The 20,481-nt window shown below is 38.1% G+C and overlaps 1 protein-coding gene across 1 annotated transcript in view; it reads right to left on the reverse strand.

Annotated features, from left to right (window-relative positions):
• The window catches only part of GANC (glucosidase alpha, neutral C), a 68,841-nt gene that overhangs the window by 31,674 nt on the left and 16,686 nt on the right, over positions 1 to 20,481 (reverse strand). The window contains exons 5-11 of the mRNA XM_016212331.2: positions 18,562 to 18,744; positions 17,763 to 17,808; positions 13,392 to 13,458; positions 11,895 to 11,991; positions 9,877 to 10,057; positions 9,507 to 9,660; positions 3,609 to 3,844 (exon numbers count right to left, since the gene is read on the reverse strand). Of these exons, the coding sequence (XP_016067817.2) occupies positions 3,609 to 3,844; positions 9,507 to 9,660; positions 9,877 to 10,057; positions 11,895 to 11,991; positions 13,392 to 13,458; positions 17,763 to 17,808; positions 18,562 to 18,744 (964 nt within the window). The remainder of the gene's footprint in view (positions 1 to 3,608; positions 3,845 to 9,506; positions 9,661 to 9,876; positions 10,058 to 11,894; positions 11,992 to 13,391; positions 13,459 to 17,762; positions 17,809 to 18,561; positions 18,745 to 20,481) is intronic.

A 20,481-nucleotide genomic window follows, 5' to 3' on the forward strand; every position in this document is an offset into this window, starting at 1 on the left:
ATAAATTGATGTCAAAACCAGGTCACCAGGTCAATGCTCCTTTATAGGAGTTATTGCTGCCTAACCAATACATGTTTTTAAGATAGCATTTATTAAGCTTCTATCTATCTGCGGTGCTGTGTGCTATACATAAAGGATTAAGCAGGTAAGGTTTCTGCTTCCTAGACATTTAGAAGCTAAGATAACACTGACAAAAGCAAACATTAAAGAAAGCAGGAGAATAGCATGTTAAAACCAAACAGAAACCCCAATTCCAAAGATACAGGCATACTGAGGAAGGAGGTCTCAGAAAAGCTGTGATCACGGCTGTGTCTCTAGTATCCTTCCTTGCTTTTCTAGCATCATTTTTTCCACCTAGTCTCAGCCCTCAAAACCACTTTACTTGGCTAGAACAACCTTCTAATCATCCGTCCTTGTATCTATTCAAATCGATTCTATATACTAAAGTTTAATTTTCCCTTGCTCAAAAACTTTCATTTAAAAAATTTTAATTGTGATAAAATATACATGACAACATTTACCATCTTCACCATTTTTAAGTGTACAGTTCAGTAGTGTTAAATACATTCACATTCTTGTACAATTATGTCCAGAACTCTTTTCATCTTGCAAAACTGAAGCTCTAGACCCCTAAATAACAACTTCCTATTCCCTCCCCCCCCCCCCCCGCCGTTCTTCTATCTGTCTCTCTGATTCTGACTACTCTAGGTATTACAGATTAGTGAAATCGTACAGTGTTTGTCTTTTGGTGATTGGTTTATTTCACTTTGGTGATTAGCTTATTAATATCCTCACAGTCATCCATGTTGTAGCATGTGTCAGAATTTCCTTCCTTTTTAAGGCTAAGTGATATTCCACTGCATGTATATGCCATATTTTGTTTATCCATTCATGTGTTGATGGATGCTTGGGTTACTTCCACCTTTTGGCTATTGTGTGTGAATAATGCTGATATGAACATAGGTGTACAAATTTCTGCTCAGGTCCCTGCTTTCAATTCTTTGGGTATATACCCATAAGTAGGATTGCTGGATCATACGGTAATTTTATTTTTAATTTTTTAATGAATTTCCATACTGTTTTCCATAGAGGTTGTGTCATTTTACATTCCCAGCATTGATGCACAAGTGTTCCAATTTCTGCGTATCCTCACCAACATTTTGTTATATTCTGTGGTGGGGTTTCTTTTGTAGTAACTACCTTAATGGTATGAAGTAGTAGCTCACTGTGGTTTTGATTTGCATTTCGCTAATGATTAGGGATAATGAACATCTTTTCATGTCCTTGTTGGATGTGTATATCTTCTTTGAAGAAATATCTATCAAGTCCCTTTCACATTTAAAAAAAATATATATATCTTTATTCATTTCAAAGAGAGGAAGGGAGAGGGAGAGAGAGATAGAAGCATCAATGATGAGAGAGAGTCACTGACTGGCTGCCTCCTTCATGCCCTTAGAGGGGATGGAGCCCGTAACCCAGTCAAGTGCCCTGACTGGGAATTGAACTGTGGTCTCCTGGATCCTAGGTTGATGCTCAATCACTGAGCCATGCCAGCTGGACCCTTTCCCAATTTTTAACTGTTGAGTTGTAGGAGTTCTTCATACATTCTGCATATTGACGCCTTATTCAGAAACTTTTAATGTCTTCAAATGCATACAAACAACCTACAATAAGGTCAGACTCCCCACTACTCAAATCTTGCCCATGCCTTATTTTCCTGTCAAACCAGCTTGTGGTGCTTTCTGAACACCACTGGGTGCTCCAGCTTCTGGCTGCACTGCCCTCTTCCCTCTCTCACCTTCTCCACTGGAGACTCATCTTTCAGGGCTCATCTAAAATGCACAAATCCCTGCTCGAGGCCAGCAGGATGCAACCTTCATTCTCTGACCTTTCTTCGGCCATCATGTTACTGCCCTGTACTGTGGCTGTTGTAGATTTGCGTTTCCCCCACTCACTGTAAGATACCCAAGGAGCTCATATCCACATTCCCTTCATCTTTAGCACACTTATCTTGAACATCACTGCTTAGAAGGACATAGGTTCTGGAGTCAAGCAGATCAGGGTTCAAATTCCTGCCTTGCTGCTAACTCATAGTGTGCCTTTATGCAACATACAAAACCATTCTAAGCCCCTGTTTCCTCATCTGAAAAGTGGGATAACAAAATCTGCCTCATAATTCGTGATGACTGGATGGAATACTGTGTTTTATCATACTCTCTGGGTCATAAGAAGTGCTGGATAAGTGGTAGCTATTTATTAATTGGGGAATTAGGATTTAACAGGGTTGGTTCTGGCCACCTGTGAAAGGCCTGGGGATTGAAAGAATGGACTGAAAAGGCAACTTTAACCTCAGGGAGAGGGAGTGCAGGGATCCGCTTACGTGATATATACGGGTTCCCCGCTTCTTCTCCTTCCCTCTCTTTATTATTGCTATTACCACCACGCCCATCCTTGTATTACACATGTTCCAGTATCTTTTCCCCTCCCCATTTTCTATTCTAGTTCTTTCCTTGGCCAGATTGACAGGTGAAATCCATTAGGGAAGCATGCAGGAAAATGGTGTAATGAAAAATCAACTCTGTTTCTGATGAACTTAAGGGCTTTCAAGCCCCACCATGCCCCCTCACCTTTCTTCCTACATCTGTGCATGCTGACAGAGAAAGCCCTGATGCTCCCTCCTTTGGTGCCAGCAGAAAGTTCAAACCACACAAGCCCTGGCACATGCACAAGACTCTTCACCCCAGTCCAACTCCCTAATCATGGTAAAAGCTGAGCCAGTCTCCTTTCTAGATCTCTCAAGCCAATTTCAAACATGCTTGGGAGCCAGCCTTGCACCCCAAGAATGCCTTACTATGTGACTAATCTTTTATTATTATTTATTTTTATTTTTTTAACTATATTTTTATTGTTGACACTATTACAGATGTCCCCATTACCCCCTCCCCATTTACCCACCTCCACCCAGCCCCTGCTCCCCTTTCCCTCTGGCCATCACTACACTGTTGTCTGTGTCTATGGGTTATGCATATATGTTCTTTGGCTAATTAATCTTGGTACCAGTGTGATGTCATCAATCTCAACATCAGAACCAAATTTTGCATGGGTGGGGGACCCACCACAATACTACAGGGCGGCCATAACAAATGGGCCTGAATGCTAGGCCCCTTCAACCTTATGGAGACCTAGACAAATAAGGCAGGGAGGGATGGCGTCACCATCTTTTCACAATTGCTTTTCTGTTATCCTGGTTTCAAGTGCATTTAAAGGTACTATTTTCATGGCCATTTTAAAAATCAGGTAGTCCTCCACTAATGTGCCAAAGCAAGTTTAAACAAGTGCTTGTAGCCTGGCTGGGCGTAGCTCAGTGGTTGAGCAGCGGCCTAGGATCCAGGAGATCATGGTTTGATTCCCGGTCAGGGCACATGCCCGGGTTGCGGGCTCCATCCCCGGTCGGGGTCGTGCAGGAGGCAGCAAATCAATGACTCTCTCATCACTGATGTTTCTCTCTCTCTCTCTCTCCCTCTTCCTTCCTCTCTCTGAGATGAATAAAGATATATTTTTTTAAAAAAGTGCTTGTAATTAAAAGGTTCAGAAATGGTTTATTTTACCTTACGTTTTTTGTTTCGGAGCAACTCTTGCATCCTCTTGGGGTCTGGGAATCTTTTCTTGTCCCAGGTGAAGTACATTTTGCCCTCAGTGTGCTCTATGTCCAGCCAAATGACGTCATAAGGAATGTCATGTTTGTCAAATCCTGCATCCACTGCTTTTACATCCTGCTCATCTTCATAGTTCCAGCGGCATTGATGGTACCCCAAGGAGAAGAGAGGGGGCATGGCTTGAGTGCCTAAAAGATGAAGAGAACAGCTGAGCCAACTACCACCACAGCGATAATTCTACATTGGACAAACATTTCTAAATGCCTACAGGGTTCAAGCACTCAGTGTGGTACTTAGACTATCAAGGAGAAGAAAGCATAGTCCCTGCCGTCAAGAAAGTGACAATTTGGCTGATGAGGCAGCATGTACATGAACTGCTCTGCTCTGAGGCAGAGGTGCTCTCTTGAAGGTATCAGTCTAGTGCTATGGCAATAAGAGGGGTTAACAAATTCTGCCTACAGTGAAGTGTGGAGTCTTAAAGGCTTCAAAGAGGTGGTAACACTTGGTTTGGACCTTGAAGACTAAGTAGGAGTATACCAGACAGAAGAATGGGTAGAGCATTCAGGCACAGGAAATAGAAAAGACAGACAGCAGAGAAGTACATGATAAGCTGAGGGAAAAATAAATATTCCAAGGTAGTTACTCTGTGAAAGAGATCAGTAGGAGATGAAACTGGAGAGGACCAGTTTGTAAAGGGCCTTGTAGTTCAGGCTAGGAATTCTAAATCTTCCCTTATGGGAAGTTATCAAAAGTTTGGCAAGTTGTAACCTTAGCAGACACATGTTTTAGAAAAATTCGTTGTGGAGCAGTGTTGAGACTGACTTGAAGGGAGAGAATGAAGGCAGGAAGAACTGTCAGGAACTTATCAAAACATTTACCACTTGCCTGATCTCTTCCCCTCCTAAAGTCCCACTAAAATCAGAGGAATGAAAAGACAAAACAAAGCCACAGGAACAAAAAGAACAAAATTCTGTAAGGCAGCAGGCAGGGGAGGGATGGTAATTATTGAGCAAAGCCAGGGAAGTTCTCACCAGAGTGAGGGGAATTCTGATGAGAAGGGCTCATCCCTGGTCCCAGAATATTAGCAGACAGGAGAATCCCCCCTGCCCCCAATACTAGTGTAAGACTCCTCAGGCATGCAGAGCTTCCAGGGCAGAGCCTTATCCTTCTAAATAGCCAAGGGTTACCCATTTGAGCAAAGCCTCCAAAATTAGAGGGACCCAGATAAAAAAATAGAATGAAAGGATCTCTGAGAAAAGAGGGACAATATAGAGAACCAGGGGGAAATATAAAAGCATTATCATTAGTATCTCCAGAAATATGATAGCATAAATGGAAGGCTTAGCAGATAAAATTGAGAAAATTGCTCAGAAAAAATAGACAAAAATGGGAAGAAAGATGATTAGATCCATAGAATAGAAAGAGAAAAACGAGGGGAAGAAATTACCAAAGGAATAATAAAGGACTTTTCTAGAACTGAAGGATTATAAGTTTCAAGATTGAAAGAGTCCACATCTAATACCCAGCACACTGATTATTTTAAAAAGTCTTTATCAAGGCATTTTATTGTAAAATTTCAGAATTTCAAAATATCAGGAATTTCAGAATATTAGAGATAAAGAAAAAGATATTTCAGGGAGGAAGACAGACCTTACACAAAGGAACAGAATTCAGAGTGATTGTGGAACAAGAAGATAGAAGACAACAGAGAAGTGCCTTCAAATTCTGAGAGGAAGAATTTTCAATCTAGCTAGCCAAATTACCAATAAAGGTAGAAGAAAAGGTGTTTTCATAACTGCGAAGATGCAGAAAGTGTACCCCTAATGCACACTTTCTTAGGAAACTACCAGAATATGCTTTAAATAAACAACAAACAAAAACAAGACAATATAACACACACAAAAACATGGGACCCAAGAAAAGAGGAATCTAACATCAGAAAACAGCAAATGTTAAGTCCTAGGATGACAGCAGTTGGAAAACCTAGGATGATAGCTGTGCAGGGATAGAGAGCAACAGTTCTGATGGGAGCAGGACGGAGTGACCTGGACGGGAAATTCCAGGAAAAAAGAAGAATGGCTAAAGTGTCTGCTACCCTTGGGCATTTTAAAAAATGTAAACACTGAATATTGATTTAACCAAATTTGTGCTACCAACATTATTAGGAGGGAGAGAAAGGAAAGATATTATTGAGTTAAATCTTCATTAGGAGCTAACATATAATCTATAAACTTATAAACTAGATTTCTTTGAACATGGTGGCAGATCCAGTGTTTTTGACAGATTTTCCTATAAATCAGGCTTATTCTCCATAATAACAACATTGAAAGGGACTGTAGGTGGGCCTCAACAGTACTTATTCCTATATGAGTGTCTTCCCATATCCACAAATTCTTTGTTGTTCCTATCATTAAAATTGGAATAAAATTCCTCTTCCCTTAAACATGGGCTGGATTCAGAGGCTTTTAACTATAGAATGAGCAGAAGTGATGCTACATTACTTTTATTTTTAATAGCTTTATTGAGATGTAACTCATATACCATACAATTCACCTACTTAAAGCATACAATTCAATATTTTTTGGTATATCACATTACCAACTTTTAAAAACTGGTGGTGAAATATACATAACATAAAATGTGCCATTTTTAAGTGTTCAATTCAGTGGCATTAATTACATTCACACTGTAGTACAAGCATTACCACTAGCTATTTCCAAAACTCTGTATCACCCCAAACAGAAACTCTGTAGGCATTAAGCAGTAACTTTCCATTACTTATCTCACCCTCCAGCCCTTGGTAACTGCTAATCTACTTTTTGTCTCTATAAATTTGCCTATTGTGGGTACTTTTTATAAGTGGAATCATAATATTTTTTTTTTGGCTTATTTCATTTTGCATAATTTTTCAAGGTTTATCCATGTTCCAGCAAGTATCAGAACTTCATTCTTTATTATGGCTGAATAATATTCCAATTTATGTATATGACACATTTTATTTATCAATTCATCTTTGATGGGCACTTATTTCTATCTTTTGGCTATTGTGACTAATGCTGCAGTGATCACTGGCATACATGTATGTGTTTGAGCCCTTGCTTTCAGTTCCTTTGGGTAAATATCTGGGAGTGGAATTGCTGGATGTATTAGTCAAGGTTGTGCAAAGAAACAGAATAGGTTGTGTGTATATATGCATATATCTCTATACATACATATACACATACAGAGAGAATGACTGGTTGATTTTAAGGAACTGGTTCATGTGATTGCAGCAGCTGGCAACTCTGAATTTTGCAGAGCAGGCTGATAGGCTGGAGACCCAAGGAAGAGCTGAAGTTGCAGCCCAGATATGAAGGCAGTCTGGAGACATTCCTTTATCTTTAGGGGAACTCAGTCCTCTTCTCTTAAGGCTTTCTTTTAAATGATTGGATGAAGCACACCCACATTATGGCAAGTAACTTGTTTTACTCAAATAGATTTAACGATTAATTTCACCTAAAAAATACCTTCACAATGACATCTAGACTAGTGTTTAACCAAACATCTGGGTACCATGACCTCTGCAAGTTGACACATAAAGTTAACCATCACACTCAGTCATATGGTAATTCTATGTTTAGCTTTTTGAGGAACTGCTGAATTGTTTCCACAGCAGCTGAACAATTTTACATTCCCCCAGCAATGTATGAGGTTTTAATTTCTTCACATCCTATCAACACTTATTATTTTCCTTTTTTTATTTAGCCATCTTAGATGGTAGGAAATGGCATTTCATTAATTTTCATTTTCCTAATGACTAAAGATGTTGAGCATCATTTCATGTGCTTGTTAATCCATTTCTGGATCTTTGGAGAAATGTCAATTTAAGTCCTTTGCCCATTTTTAAAATTTTAATTTTAAACATATCTTTATTGATTTCAGAGAGAGGAAAGGAGAGGGAGAGGAGGAAGACAGAAACATCAATGATGAGAGAGACATTGATCGGCTGCCTAGCCCGCAACCCAGGCATGTGCCCTGACCGGGAACTGAACCCCGATCTCCTGGATCCTAGGTCGATGCTCAACCACTGAGCCATGCTCAGCTGGACCCTTTGCCCATTTTAGAACTGGGCTGTCTTTTGTTGGTGAGTTGTGAGAGTTCTTTATATATTTTGGATACTAGACAAATACTTCATCAAATATATGATTTGCAAACATTTTCTCCCATTCTGTAGGTTGTCTTTTCACTTCAAAAATTTTAAGTTTTAATAAAGTCCAACTTATCTATTTTTTTTCTTCTTATGATTTTGTTGTTATATCTAAGAATCTGTTGATTTGTTCAAGGTCATGATGAGTTACCCATTTTCTTCCAAGAGTTTTATGGCATTTACTCTTATATTTATGTTAATCCATTTTGAGTTACTTTTTTGTGTATAGTGTGAGGCAGGGTTCCAACTTCATTCTCTTGCATGTGGATATCCACTTGTCCCAGTACCATGTGCTTAAGAGACTATTTTTTCCCGACTGAATGGTCTTGAAGCTTGCTGAAAATCAATTGGCCAGACATGTATGGGTCTATAGCCTTTAATACTATTCCACTGGCCTGTATGTCTATTTGTATGCCAGTACCATATTATTTGTATTATTTTAACCTTGTAGTAATTTTTGAACTTGGGAAGTATGAGTCCTCCAACTTTGTTTTTTTTGTTTTGTTTTGTTTTTTGTGTTTTCAGGATTGTTTGGCTATTCAGCACCCTTTGCAATTCCATATGACCAGCTTTTCCATTTCTTCAGAAATGGCTGTTGGAATTTTGGTAGATTGCAGTGAATCTGTAGATTGCTTTTGGTAGCACTGCCATCTTAACAATATTAAGTCTTCCAATCCATGAACATGAGATGTTTCCATTTATTTAGGCCTTCTTTAATTTCTTTCAGGAATATTTTGTATTTTTCAGTGTACAAGTCTTTCACCTCCTTGGTTAAATTTATTCCTAAGTATTTTATTATTTTAGATGTTATTGTAAATGGAATTGTTTTCTCAATTTCTTTTTTAGATTGTTCACTGCTGGTGTATAAATTACAACTCATTTTGTGTGTTATCATGTACCCTGCAACTTTGGTAATTTATTAGTTCTAGTAGTTTTTGTGTGGAGTCTTTGGGATTTTTCTAACATACAGGATCATATTCTCTGCAAGTAAGTATAATTTTACTTCTTCCTTTCCAATTTAGATACCTTTTATTTCTTTTTCTAGCATAATTGCTCTGGCTGGAACTTCCAGTATAGTGTTCAACAGCAGTGGTGAAAATGGGCAGCCTTGTTTTGTTTCTGATCTTTCAGCCTTTCACCACTGAATATGACGTCAGCTGTGGGCATTTCATAAATGTCTTTTATCATATTGAAAAAGTTCCCTTCTATTCCTAGTCTTCTGAGTGTGTGGTTTTTTAAAATCACGAAATAGTGTTGGATTTTGTCAAATGCTTTTTCTGCACCAATTGAGGTGCAGAAATTGGTATATCTTACATCTTTTAAAGGTAAAATGCTTTAGAGCTAAAGCCAGTGGTATATTTTAATGGAGAAGAGAAATAGAAAAGGTTAGGCTACTGATCACGAGATAAAGGCAGAGAAAGCCCAGGGGTTAAAGGCTCTAAGGAAGGCAGATGGCAAGAGAATGGAGAGTTCTAGCCCCAGTGCAACTTTTAACCAAGCTGAATGGAATGTGGGTGGGGGGAGAAATGCTTGCTTCTTAAAAAGCTTAGGCAAATTGTTTTTGAATTCTATATGGTGTGTGATAAATGTTAACTTACAGTAATCATACATGGAATAGAGGAAATATAATGGAACAAGAAATGGGCACTTCAACATGCAAGTACCTGTAAGGGATGAGTACTGCTTGAAGACATCAGAAGGTGTAGGGCCAGTCAGCAGAAAAACATCAATGATTCCACTCTCTGACATCCAATGAACATCAGTTCGAGATCTACCCTTTTGTTCAGCAGCAACTGGGCCCATCTGGGTCAGTGTGTACTAGAAAAGAAATGGAATAAAGGTTTGAAAAATTTCCCTCTAACCTACAATGTCCATCCAAATGGGAGTAATGGTCTGTTCCTTTCTTACATACTATTAACTTTCACTGATTATATTGCAAAGACTGGTGGCAGTGAACTAGTCCAGAGCTATAACTACACTTTATAGTTTTGTTTCTTCTGTAAGTAGGACATGCAGCTATGGTCCATAGCTTACCTTTACTGCAGGCTCTGTATTGATCTCCACCAGTGTTTCTGAGGAATTCAGCCAAAAAATGCCTAAAGTCCTGCCCAGTCTGTGGGCTAAGAGATAAGGCACTGAACCATAAATGCCATTTTTGTCATGTATTTTATATCCATAGACATCCAGGTTATAAAGACGGTAAGCATCTTTATCACTGAAACACACAAGGAGGATTATCAATTACCATCACAAATATACAGGGTGTCCTCAAAAAATGTATACACACTTTGAATGACTATACAATCAGTGTTTATTTACAGTTCATTTTCAAAATTTAAAGGAATCTACAGAAATGAATACTTTTTTGTCAATGCCTGTTTTCAAACTGATGACCATTCTGGTCCAGGCACTGTTGATAACACAAAGCAATGGAATCACAAACACCAGGATCATTTTGTTGCCCAGCCAGGTGTGGCTCAGTGGCTGAGCACTGACCTAGGATCCAGGAGACTGAGGTTTGATTCCCAGTTAGGGCATGTGCTGGGGTTGCAGGCTCCATCCCCAGTAGGGGGCGTGCAGGAGGTAGCCAATCAATGATGACTCTCTCATCTATGATGTGTCTATCTCTCTTTCTCCCTCACCCTTCCTCTCTCTGAAATCAATAAAGATATATTTTAAAAACAAACAAAAGAATAATTTTGTTCTGTATTTGTGTACCCTCGATTCGTCGACTGTTGCTGGTTTTGTACCAGCAAAGCAAGTATTTCTCTTTTATACATCCCCATAAAAAAAAAAAGTCTAGTGGCACCTTAGGATACATTTTCTTTGTTCAAAATTTAGTCTGGCTTCACCCATTATTTCAAATCAGTCAAACCTGAAAGGGAGTGAAAATTGAGTTATCAGCTGTTAAAGTGTGTATACATTTTTGGAGGACATCCTATATCATTAATGAAGAGTGTAGTTCCATTCTCCCCTGCACCTGGATCCTAGGCATCTTTCAAGGCTCAACTTTACTACTTCCCTAAAGGTTTCTGATCCAATCTGGGTGAGTACGATCCTCCCCCTTTGATTCCTTTGGTATCCCTTTAAATACTCAGAAACCTAAGCATATACGTTCTTTTTTACAGGCAAAAGGAAAGAAACCATTATTTGTACAGTTGATCCTGGAAAATATATGGAGTTTGTATGATGCTGTCTTTTAAATGCTGTCTTTTAAAGGTTAATTGGCAATTGGCAGGCATAATCACATATCTTAGATATCTTTTCTGAATCTCTTGTGAGGTTAGGACTATTTCCTGTGAATCCTCTGCAATAGCAAGCACACAGTAAGTGTCTTTGACAAACTTTGTATTTCTCTGCCGCTAAAACAAAATGATAGTGTCTTAACGTGCTGACACAGTGCTAAGTAGGGAAAAAAATCAGGACCTGAATTGGGGTGGAGAGCAGAGTTGGGGTTGGTGTGAAACCAGCGCGGTTTCTGAGGCACTTGTCACTATGCCTTCCTGTCATATAAGCAGCATCTGAACCTGGCAAACTTTATCAGACTGTTTCTCTTTGGTTTTTGCTTGCAGTTAGTCCTACGCCTCTGGCATTTATTTGCCAGTAGTGTTAGTTTGAAATGATCTCCCTGAGGCAATCAAAGGTGATATGAAATGCCACACTTTCCCATTCTCTGGCTCACAGACCTCTTTTAGTAAAAGCCTTTTTCTAGGTCAGTGTTTTTCACAGTGCATTCCTCCAGTGTTCCACACTAAGGCCTTGAGAAGTGAAAGCAAAGCCCAGGAGGTGGTGTGATGAAAATCTCCCCCGTTTCAACCACAGCAGCTTCATATTTTTACTTCCTTTGTATTTTTAGGTTCAGCATTATAGTTTTTATAATTGTCTAATTTTTGCCAAAAAAACTGAGAACCACTGCTTTGTGGGATCATTCAAGGAATGTTCTTAAAGATCTATAAGCAACATCAAGGAGGAAAAGGCCGGGCACATGTTAGCACTGTTTCAGACATCTCACATATTTGCCCTTCCTGTAAGAATTCTTGTTTTCATTTTACCCAGTATTTTTAAGTTGGTGTGATTCTGCATGTTGCGGAATCCCATAGAGATGCTCAAATCCATGCAACGAGAAATCCAAACCAATGGAGGCAGGACCTGTAAGAACCAGGATATTGATTGAGTTTTGCTTCTCATTTGGGGCACTCAATTAAAGAGATTCAGTGAACTATGAATGTAGCACGATGACTCGACTAGAGATCTAGAGATCTGAGCTTTCCCCGATATATCAGTAAATGATGTGTGCTGACTCTGTAAGATGTTATATTCAAGTGTTGTGGGGATACAGGAATGCAAAGGACAAAGTTCTGGTCACATTTTCGTTGTGTTCGCTTAACTGTGTGCTAAAGCTCTCTGTGTCCTCATTTACAGTAAATCTCTTTTCTATTGGTACAGTATGACTACAGAATGTTAGGTTTTTTTTTCTAATCTAAACTTTTATAAAATAATATTGCATACTCCTTTGCTTTAAGAAATAAAGGATATTGAGCAATTTTAATCTTCGCTAGATGAAAGAGTGGGTGTCTTCTACCTGATAGTTTATTCTCACTGTGTCCAGGGACTGTAATGTCAAGGGCACCAGGAGATCTTTCCTGGCTCCTCAGAATACCCTGTGATTGTAAACACATAATTTCCTTTAACAAAAGACATAGTCCTTTAACAATCATTTTAGAGACATGGGAAAGATGCAAATAATTAGGAAAGATAACATCGCCTTAAATTCATTCTTAAAGTATCTGACCTCAAATGATACTTAATTGGAGAAGTTTATGGAATGAGGGTGCTATAGAAAAGGTAAAAAAGATTATGATATTACAGAAAGAAGTCTGAGAGCCCCCTTGCTTATAAATTTTGGGCAAGTTGTCAGTCCTGATCATATACTATAGATATAGATGCTAGAACAGGGATTCTCAAGGAATTAGGGAGGGTCTGTCATTCTACAGGTAGGGAGGAGGAAAGAAGAAAGCATTTTTTCCAACTACACAAGGCCCAAGTATCTGAAAGGTATCTCCTAAAGAGACAAACTCCACACATACACACACGCATCACTGAGCCTAGGGAGAAATGTCACAGATGGGCATGTGATGCTCATGTGAGTGATGGGGAGGCCTGGCAAAGGCTGAGAACCACTGGCTTGGAATGTTGGAGCTGATGAGCTCTAGAGATTGTTTTGTCATCACTTGACTCTCATAAAAATAGAACGTGGAATTTGCAGCTATCTGATATACTGGATAGTGCAAACAGTGTGCTGATCTAGACCCCTCCATGAGACCATGTTCCATGAGGCCTATCGTTCTTTTACACTCCCCACAAAAGGCATATAATCATTATTTCTTTGTTGCAATACATTATGGAAGAATAGGGGACTCAAATCTGAGATTTCTGTTCATCTTGAAGAAGTCACCTGTTTAGGTGCCAAAGCTCCAGGGACTTTTGGGTAGAGATATTTAGCCATTTTGGAAAGATCTGTTTTAGCACTACAGCAGTTTCAATGTTACCATTAACTTTGACATCCACAAAGTTTCTGAATGTCTCCTCCCACAGGCCCAGATCTTCTTGATTTTCCTATTGGCACAAAAAGGAGGGCAAATTAAATTTATACATTGCAAGCACATTTTATTTGGATTACTAAAAAATTAGACCCCAGAAATGAGTTCATCTCTTAAGATCAGTTTGTGATGTCAGTATATTTAACAAATTAGATCTGTGTCCTATATAAATGTCAGTAATTATCCTTATGAACTATAGCTGACATGAATATACTTTTTATTGTGGTAAAATACACATAACATAAAATTTATCATTTTAACCATTTTAAGTGTATAGTTCAGTGACCTTAAATACATTCAGATTGTTGTGCAACCATCATCACCATCCATCTCTAGTGCTTGGACATCTTCCCGAACTGAACCTCTGTACCCATTAAACAGTAACTTCCCATTCCTCCCTCCCCCTAGCTCCTGGAAACCACTATTCTGCTGCCTGTCTCTATTAGTCTGACTACTCTAGATATCTCATATAAGTGGAATCATACAGCATTTGTCCTTTTGTGTCTGGCTTATTTCATTTAATATAGTGTATTCAAGATTCACCCATTTGCAGCATGTGTCAGAATTTTCTTCCTTTTTAAGGTTGAATAATAATCCATTTGCATGCATGTACCACATTTTGTGGATGCATTCATCTGTCAATGACACCTGGATTGCCAGGTTGCTTCCATCTTTTGGCTACTGTAAATAATGCTGCTATGAAGAACACAGGTATACAAATACCTGTTTGTTTAGTTTTGCTTTTTGATATACACTCATAAATGGAATTGCTGGATCATATTGTAATTCTATGTTTAATTTCTTGAAGAACTGCCACATCATTTGACATGATATCTTTACAGGAGCCAAAATGATGTGAAAGCAATTTGAAAAATGCTCTTTACATATATAAGACTGTCTTTACCCCACTGTACATTCTTGTCTCCTTTGCCAAATATTAGTTGACCATATAGACATTGGTTGATTTCTGGACTCTCTATTCTGTTCCATTGATCTCTGTTTTTATGCCACTATCATGCTATTTTGATTCCTATGGCCTTGTTAGAATAGTTTGATATCAGGTAGTGCAATACTCCAACTTTGTTCTTCTTTCTTAATATTGCTGAGGCTACTTAGGGTTTTTCATGGTTCTGTATAAATTTTTGGATTATTTGTTCTAGCTCTGCAAAATAAGACATTGGTATTTTGACAGGGACTGCACTGAATCCATAGATTGCTTTCGGTAGTATTGACATTTTGATGTTAATTCTTCCTATCCATGGACATGGAATATGCTTCTATTTATTTGTAGCTTTGATTTTTTTTCTTCAGTGTCTTATATTTTGAGTACAGGTCTTTGAACTCCTTGGCTAAATTTATTCCTAGGTATTTTATTATTTTTTTGTGTGCAATTATAAATGGGATTGTTTCCCTAGTTTCCCGTTCTGCTAGTTCATTATTGGTACAGGATTAGGCAGAAGTAGTTTTACAGTTGTGAGTACATGAAACAGTTTATTCTTGTATTATTATTGTATTATTTTCCATATAAACTGTAAACCTACTTTTGCCCTACCCTGAATATTAATTTTGTATCCTGCTACTTTACCGAATTTATCAGTTCTAGTAGTTTTTTGGTGGTCTTTAGGGTTCTCTATATACAATATCATGTCATCCACACATAATGACAGTTTTATTTCTTCCTTTCCAATTTGGATGCCTTTTATTTCTTCCTCTTGTCTGATTGCTATTGCTAGAACTTGCCGCACTATGTTGAGTAAGAGTGGTGACAGCAGACATCCCGGTCTTGTTCCTGATCTTAAGGGAAACACTTTTAGTTTTTCTCCATTGAGTATGACATTAGCTGTTGTTTGTCGTATATGGCCTTTATTACGTTGAGGTATGTTCCCTCTATTCCCACTTTGCTAAGAGTTTTTATCATAAATGGGTGTTGGATTTTATCAGATGCTTTTTCTGTGTCCATTGATATGATCATATGACTTTTATCCTTCATTTCTTTATGTTGTGTATCACATTAACTGATTTCATATATTGTACCAACCTTGCGTCCCAGGCATAAATCCTCCTTGACCATGGTGTATGATCTTTTTAGTGTATTGCTGGATCCAGTTTGCTAATATTTTGTCAAGAGCTTCAGCATCTATGTTTATCAGGGATACTGGCCTATAATTTTCTTTTTTTGTAGTATCTTTATCTGGTTTTTGAATTAGGATAATACTAGCCTTATAAAATGGGTTTGGGAGTCTTCCCTTTCCTTAAATTTTTGGGAATAGTTTGCAAAGGATAGGTGTTAGTTATCTGAATGTTTGGTAAAATTCACCTGTGAGGCCATTTAGTACAGGACTTTTGTCTGCTGGGAGTTTTCTTTATTACCACTTTGATTTCATTAGTTGTAATTAGTCTGCTCAGATTTTCTGATTCTTCTTGATTCGGTTTTGGAAGAGTATATGTTTCTAGGAATTTACCCACTTTGACTAGGTTGTTCAATTTGTTGGCATATGATTGTTTGTAATATTTTCTTACAATCCTTTGTATTTCTGTGGTGTCAGTTATTTCTCTTTCATTTCTGATTTTATTTATTTGGGTCCACTCTTTTCCTTTATGAGTCTGGTTAACGGTTTGCCAATCTTGTTTATCTTTTCAAAGAACCAGCTCTTGGTTTCATTGATCTTTTGTATTGTTTTACCAGTCTCTATATCATTTATTTCCATTCTAATCTTAATAATTTCCTTTCTTCTACTCACTTTAGGCTTTGTTTATTGTTGTTTTTTTCTAGTTCCTTTAGGTGTAAAGTTAGGTTGTTTATTTAAGATTTTTCTTGTTTCTCGAAGTAGGCCTGTATTGCTATGACTTTCTCTCTTAGGATTGCTTTCGCTGTGTCCTATAGGATTTAGATTGTTGTGTGTTCATTTTAATTTATCTCAATTTACCTTTTGATTTCTTCCTTGATCTCATTGTTGACCCATCATTATTTAGTAACATGTTGTTTCGCCACATCTGAATTCTTAATGTAGGGATTATTATGCTGGGGTATATGGACGATATTTAGAGTTGTGAACTCCCCTCAAACAGTATAACCAAAAACAATTTACTATAGAGATGATTCACAGCTTTCATCAGATTCTCCCAAGGGGTTGTGTGTCTCAAAACCACTGTCTAAACTACCTAGTTAGAAGTCTCCCAAAAGCTGATCTGACATACTGACACAAAACTGTGTAAGGCTATATTTTAGTTGTCCTGATCTTCTCGGTTTGAAATGAAAAAGTAGTATTCCCTGTAATATTCAGCAGTATGGGTCAGTTCTCAAAAGGAAGAAGCATTTGTCCTTATTGCACCATAAAAAATTTTCACCATTCCTGGTGGCCATAGCTACTGTCAGGGGTCCTTTGAAGATGCACGTGGCTTTCGGTGAAGAAAAAAAATATTTCTAAAATGCCCATTCTCCATAATTTGGCTGAAATAATTTTTTAAAAATAGAAATCAGAACATGTACCTCTGCTGCTTAAAATTTTTCCATAGTTTTCCTTTGCTCTTAGGTTAAAGTCCAAAAAGGGTATTTAGAAAAATGTAAGTAAGCTCCATGATAATGGGGTAATTTGATTTTGTTCAGTGATATATCACCAATATTTTGAACAGTGCCAGGCACAGAGGTGGTACTCACCAAATGTTTGTCGAATAAGAGAACTATTACAAGACTCTCCACAGAATTGCCCCTGCCTATCTCTCTAGCCTTGTTACACAGCACCCTTTCCTTTGCTGTCCTTTCTCCTGCTAAAAGTTATATATGTGTGTATGCATGTATTTAATTTCTTCAAATGTACTCCTCTGTACCTAAAGATCTTCGAATATTCAACTCTATCTGGAATGTGCTTTTCCCAACTTTTTGACTGGCTGCTGTATCCTCATGCATCGATTTCAGCTTTAACATTGTTTCCCTCAGGAGGTCTTTTCTGACCCCATCTTGGTCAAGTTTCTTGTTGCAGTCTCCTATTGCACCCTTTTGTAATGCTCTTCATGCTTGTAATTCTTTAGTATTTGTCTTTTCCAGTAGATTCTAAGTTTCATGAAGACACAGGCTTTGTTTTATTCACTGTGGACTCCCCTTGCCTAGCATTTTTGTGGCTCGCACAAAGCAGGCACTCAGGAATGATCTGTTTTATAAATGAATAAATATATGAACAAATAAATGAATGAATCAATTAGAAGAGAAGATGAGCAACAGAGATCTGAAGAAGAAGAAAAGAACAGGACACATTATGTGCCACACAATAATGATGAAGATTAAGAAGATTAAAAAAAGACAAACTGTTCAATCTAGATTACCTGAGAGGTGTCAACTGATGCATGCTCCTCCTTTTCTCTGGTAGCTCTGTTTTAATATAAATAAAATTGTTTTACACATGGCAAGACTGATGGAATTTTGTTTAATGATAAAGATTTTCATTTTCAACTTTTGAGATCCTATAAATTATATGCTTTAACATATTAAAAATAACATCACTATAAAAATAAGTTTATGAAATTGAACATTTATGATAAACATTAACCCAATAGCTTGATTTCTTATACAAATATTGGTATATATGAATTTTCTTATTAAATCTTTTAACAATAGCTTCATCAGCCCTAGCCAGTTTGGATCAGTGGTTAGAGCATCGGCCTGCGGACAGAAGGGTTCTGGGTACTATTCTGGCCAAGGAAACATACTTTGGTTGCAGGCTGGATCCCCGCCCTGGCCCCTGAGGGAAGCAAGGAGGATCACAGCTCCCCTCACCCGGTGTTACTGCAGTACAGAGCAGCATAATGCACTGCCTTCCAAAATGACTGTGACAACTTACTCTATCACCTACAATTGTATTTGAGTGCTCATTTCTCTCTAGTCATCACAATACTAAACTTTATGGATTTCTTTAACCTTTGCCAATCTGAACTTTTTTAGAAAAGATAATGCATTTCAATTTTAATTTCTATCATTAATAATAATGTAGACTGACTTTGTCCAGTCATTCCAGACTCTTTGGCAAACCAATTTTCTATACTGACATATTATAGATTTAGGCAGATAGTATTCACAATCAGGTTTTCTTAAATTCTTTATGTGTCAAGTAATGTGCAAAAATACCTTTGCTTGAGAGGAATCTGCAGATGCTCAAAGTACAACTGGCCCAGGGAGTTTATGCTCATCACAACCTCTTCTTCAGATACCAAGTCTATCTTGAATGGGTTTGCCGTGATATGACACTTCAGATCTCCTTTTCCATCTGCCAATACCAGGCTGCCTGTATCCCCTGAGCAAGAAGTTAGCCTAGAAAACAAAGCAGGAAGAGAAAAAAAAATTGCTACAGATTCACATGGCTCAATGCAATTCTCAATTCAAATTCATTAATTAGTAAATAAATATTCATGTCACATAGCATAGGGCAATGGAGAGCTACAACTGCTGGGCTTTGGTGTCAGAGAGCCTGGATTGAACATAGCTCTACCATGCACTAGGTGTCTAAGTTTGGACAAGTTCATCTTTCAACTTCTCCTCATCTGTAAAGTGGAAATAATAAAGCAAGAATAAGTAGATCCAGTCAAGATGGCAGCATAGGTAAATGTGGTACTCCCCTCCTTTCACAACCACATCAAAACTACAACTAAACTACAGAACACCCATCATTCAGAACAACCTGAAATCTAGCTGAATGGAAGTCCTACAACTAAGGATATAAAGAAGAAGCCACACTGAGACTGTTAAGTGGTCACAGACCTCTGTGGGGAAGGTTAGGAGTGATAATTTGTTCTTATTATATCCTTACAATATCCTTCTCCATTAATTCTGGGCCTCCCCCACGTTCTGGAAACTAACTCTATTTGGAATTGAGAGGTTTTATCTCACTGTCCATTAAACATAAATAGAATTCTTTTGATCATTCCATCAAGTAGGATGTCAGTCCATCTGTTTCAGTCTAATAGATCCCTCGATATTATTGTTCACTTCCCTGAGGGTTTAACCATTAAGACTCTGCTGTATATTATGGAAACATGTCCACCTTGTCTCTAACAACTAAATGCTGCTACTTTGACTCTGCTACCTGGAGTCTCATCATCTCCACTGAAATCAAGGAGCCAATTTTAATGGCTTGCAAAAGATGTTCGCTCACTACAATGCTTTCCCAGTGTTCCCTCACTAATGTATAATGAAGGGAGTGTCTTCTGGATCCTCTTGGAGAACAGAATTAGGGGCTAGCTGAGCTGTTTGCATATGATATTTCCACTTCAACATCTTTATATCCCTAAGTCTATGGATCATTTCTTCCATAGTGTGTCAAAGAATTTCTGTAATCTCAGCTTCATTCAACAGAGTTCAACATAGCTGAATACAGAATACAGGTAGCCAACTAAGCAAATAATTAGAACCACTCCCAGCTAGCATATCAAATCTAGATTCTCTGGTACGTGTACCCATGTAAATGAATTTAGTGCGATGCTAAAGTTATTTTCCTTGCACTGGTCTAGGAATCCCTGAAAAATCATTTCCACGCATATTTCCCATGTTTTTGCCAATATAAAATCATAAAATTCTTTAGGTGTATAAGCCTTCTCCCAGGTTTAACTGTATTTGGCTCCCTAGGCATTTTGGATTCTGATTCTGACAGTGGGTCTAGAAGCAGTGAAGGGTGGTAGGAGGCACAAGGAGCACTGGAATCCCTTTGCATGGTATATGTTAAGTCAGGTCAACACAGGATGTCCAAGCAAGGGAGGATCAGCTTTACCAGGTAGAGAAGAAAGAGCTGCTCCTGCTGGAATGGGAGGCTTGGTGGAGTTTTGAGGTTTGTATTCAGAGTTATCCACATCTTCCCAAATGTTGCTATTCAATTTTGAGGGGTTCCACTTTTTCCAAGTTAATGCCCTAAATTCACCTAATGAGACTGAATTCAACCTTATGGTCTAATTCAGCAAATCATGGAATCAAACTCAGCATCTGATTTTCAGCTACAAGGACTTTGTAGCTACAACAGGTATAAGAGACTTTAGATTGTCATAGAAACCTATTAGG

This window comes from Miniopterus natalensis, chromosome 1 (genome assembly GCF_054644295.1).
Source record: "Miniopterus natalensis isolate mMinNat1 chromosome 1, mMinNat1.hap1, whole genome shotgun sequence".
Classification (NCBI taxonomy): domain Eukaryota; kingdom Metazoa; phylum Chordata; class Mammalia; order Chiroptera; family Miniopteridae; genus Miniopterus; species Miniopterus natalensis.